At 51.0% G+C, this 2,774-nt stretch overlaps 1 protein-coding gene across 1 annotated transcript; it reads left to right on the plus strand.

Moving 5' to 3' along the window:
* Positions 1–311: 311 nt before the first annotated feature.
* LOC136480654 (uncharacterized) lies at positions 312–782 on the plus strand. The gene has a single exon (XM_066478135.1). The coding sequence runs from the start codon at positions 312–314 to the stop codon at positions 780–782; it is 471 nt and encodes a 156-aa protein (XP_066334232.1).
* The last annotated feature ends 1,992 nt before the right edge of the window (positions 783–2,774 follow it).

Consider the following 2,774-nt stretch of genomic DNA (forward strand, 5'->3'; position numbering starts at 1 on the left):
CGAGGGATGCCACTCTACAAGCTCCTCAAAAAGTTAGACGACTTCATTTGGACTGAGGAAGCTCAGCAAGCTCTGGAGGGCCTCAAAGCGTCCCTGATGTCGGCCCCAATCCTTGTCGCTCCCAAACAGGGAGAACCCCTCCTCTTATACATCGTGGCTAGCAACCATGTGGTAAGCGACACCCTAGTTGTCGAAAGGGAGGAGCCGAGACACCACCTTAACGTCCAGTGGCCCGTATACTTCGTTGGGAAGGTACTCGCCAACCCAAGGTCCAGTACCCCTTGGTGCAGAAACTCCTATACGTTGTGCTAATGGCGACCCGGAAGCTCCTGCACTACTTCACCAACCATGAAGTTGTGGTCATCACTTCTTACCCGCTCGGGGACATCATCCACAACCGCGACACCATGGGTTGGATCTCCAAGTGGGCACTCAAACTCATGGGCCATGACATTAGGTATATCCCCTGTATAGCTATCAAATCTTCGGCTCTCATAGATTTTGTCGGCGAATGGATGGAGGTGCAGCAACCGACCCCTAATGTCACCCACGAGTACTGGACAATGTACTTCGACGGGTCCATAATAGCGCTCGGCTCGGGGGCTGGAGTGGTTCTAATCTCCATAGATGGGAGTAGGCTCTGCTATGCCATCTACCTCCATTTCTCGACCTCAAATAATGCCGTAGAATACGAGGCCCTCATCAATGGGCTGCGCATCGCCATCAAGCTCGGTGCAATGCGACTCTACGTTCGCGGTGACTCGGAGCTAGTCATCGATTAGGTCATGAAGGAGTCCTCCTGCAAAAGCTCCCTCATGGTAGCATACTACCAATAGGTGTGTAAGATCAAGGACAAATTCTAGGGAATTGAGCTGCATCATGTCCCCCGAAAGGACAACGCCGCCACCGATTTCCTCACAAAATTGGCCGCCAGGCGAGATCTATCTCCAAGCGGGATCTTCATCAACGACCTCCACGAGCCATCTGCCCACATCCTAGAAGATCTGAACCAGACACACCTCGATGCCAAGCCATCGCTCGGGGGCTCTGACCCCAATGCCAAGCCAGTGCTCGGGGGCTCTAACCCCAATACCTCTATGATGACATCACCCGCTGATGTCGCCGTATTGGCACTCGATCAAACTGACTGGCGAGCGCTGCAACTCGCCTACCTCCTCGAGGAGTTTCTCCCACCTAAAAGGACTGAAGCCCGATAGATCGCTTGATGTGCCAAGACCTTCATCGTGCTCGGTGACAAACTCTAGAAATGGAGTCCATCGGGGGTGCTCATGAAGTGCATCCCCACCAACCAGGGGAAGCAGCTCCTCCTCGAGGTCCATGCTAGGATTTGCGGACATCACGCGGCCTCAAGGTCACTGGTTGGAAAAGCCTTTCACTAAGGTTTTTACTGGCCCACTGCACTACTAGATGAAGAGGAGGTCGTCCGTAGGTATGAGGGATGTCAATTCTATGCTCGACAAACTCATTTGCCGGCACAAGAGCTCCAAACCATCCCCATCACCTAGCCATTCACGGTCTGGGGCCTCGACATGGTAGGACCCCTAAAAAGGGCCTGGTCGGTTTCACTCAACTACTCATAGCAGTCGACAAGTTCATCAAGTGGATAGAGGCCAAGCCCATCACCAACATCCGCTCAGAAGAGGCGGTCAAATTCTTCCTCGACATCATCTACTGATTCGGACCATAGGACTAACTTCACCAAGAAGAAGTTCCTAGACTTCAGTGATGGATACGGCATTAGGATCGACTAGGCCTCAGTCGGACACCCACGTACAAATGGTTAGGTCAAGCGTGCCAATGGCATGGTCCTCCAAGGACTGAAGCCATGCATCTTCGATCGACTCAACAAGTACGCTAGGCGATGGGTTGCAGAGGTCCCAGCGATCCTCTAGAGCCTAAGAATGATCTTGAACAGATCCACAGGGTTCACACCCTTCTTCCTGGCCTATGGAGCTGAAGCAGTACTGCCCTCCAACCTCGACCACGGTGCCCTAAGAGTGAAGGCTTTCAACTATGACCGAGCCATGGAGGCTCAACAAGATGCAATCGACCTACTCGAGGAGGCCCACGAGACGACCGTCATCCACTCCGCTCATTACCAACAAACTCTCCGTAGGTACCATGAAAGGAAGATCAGGGGGAGGATCCACAAAGTCAGTGATCTCGTGCTTTAGAGGACCTAATCAACGAAGGGAAAACTCAAACTCTCTCCACCATGGGAAGGACCCCATATGGTAACCGAAGAGATCCGACCGAGCGCCTACCGACTGGAGGACAACAACGGCAACGTTCTCACCAACACTTAGAACATTGAATAGCTACGTCATTTTCCCCTAAATTTGGTCTTACCGCTTTTTAGTCAACACTTGCTCCTGTAAAGCACCCTGACCCGAACATTTTCAGCCCAGGTCACTCCGGGGCTCCATGAGGGTACAATACTAAATACTACCTCTCTTTTTTACTATCATATGGTAAAAACTTTTTACCCAAACAAAAGGGACACTCCATTCCTTTGATTACCCTACGTTACTTTGTTCTTACTCCCAACCGAACGCACACCACCATGACCTAGGGTTACGAGCAGCCGAGCCCTGCGGGCCATGCCCTGGTTCTTAAAAGTTGCATCCTACGGAATGAACATGCATGTATGAAAAAGAAAGGATAAAAACAAAGCTATGCCATGATAAAAAACAACGAACGGACAGTGATTCTATCACAAAAATAGAACTAATGCATTTATTGATACAAAAACT

This window comes from Miscanthus floridulus, chromosome 9 (genome assembly GCF_019320115.1).
Source record: "Miscanthus floridulus cultivar M001 chromosome 9, ASM1932011v1, whole genome shotgun sequence".
NCBI lineage: Eukaryota > Viridiplantae > Streptophyta > Magnoliopsida > Poales > Poaceae > Miscanthus > Miscanthus floridulus.

Bases quoted from the DNA above. Each gene is read 5' to 3' on its own strand.
- LOC136480654 (XM_066478135.1), top strand. From the start codon at position 312: ATGGCGACCCGGAAGCTCCTGCACTACTTCACCAACCATGAAGTTGTG.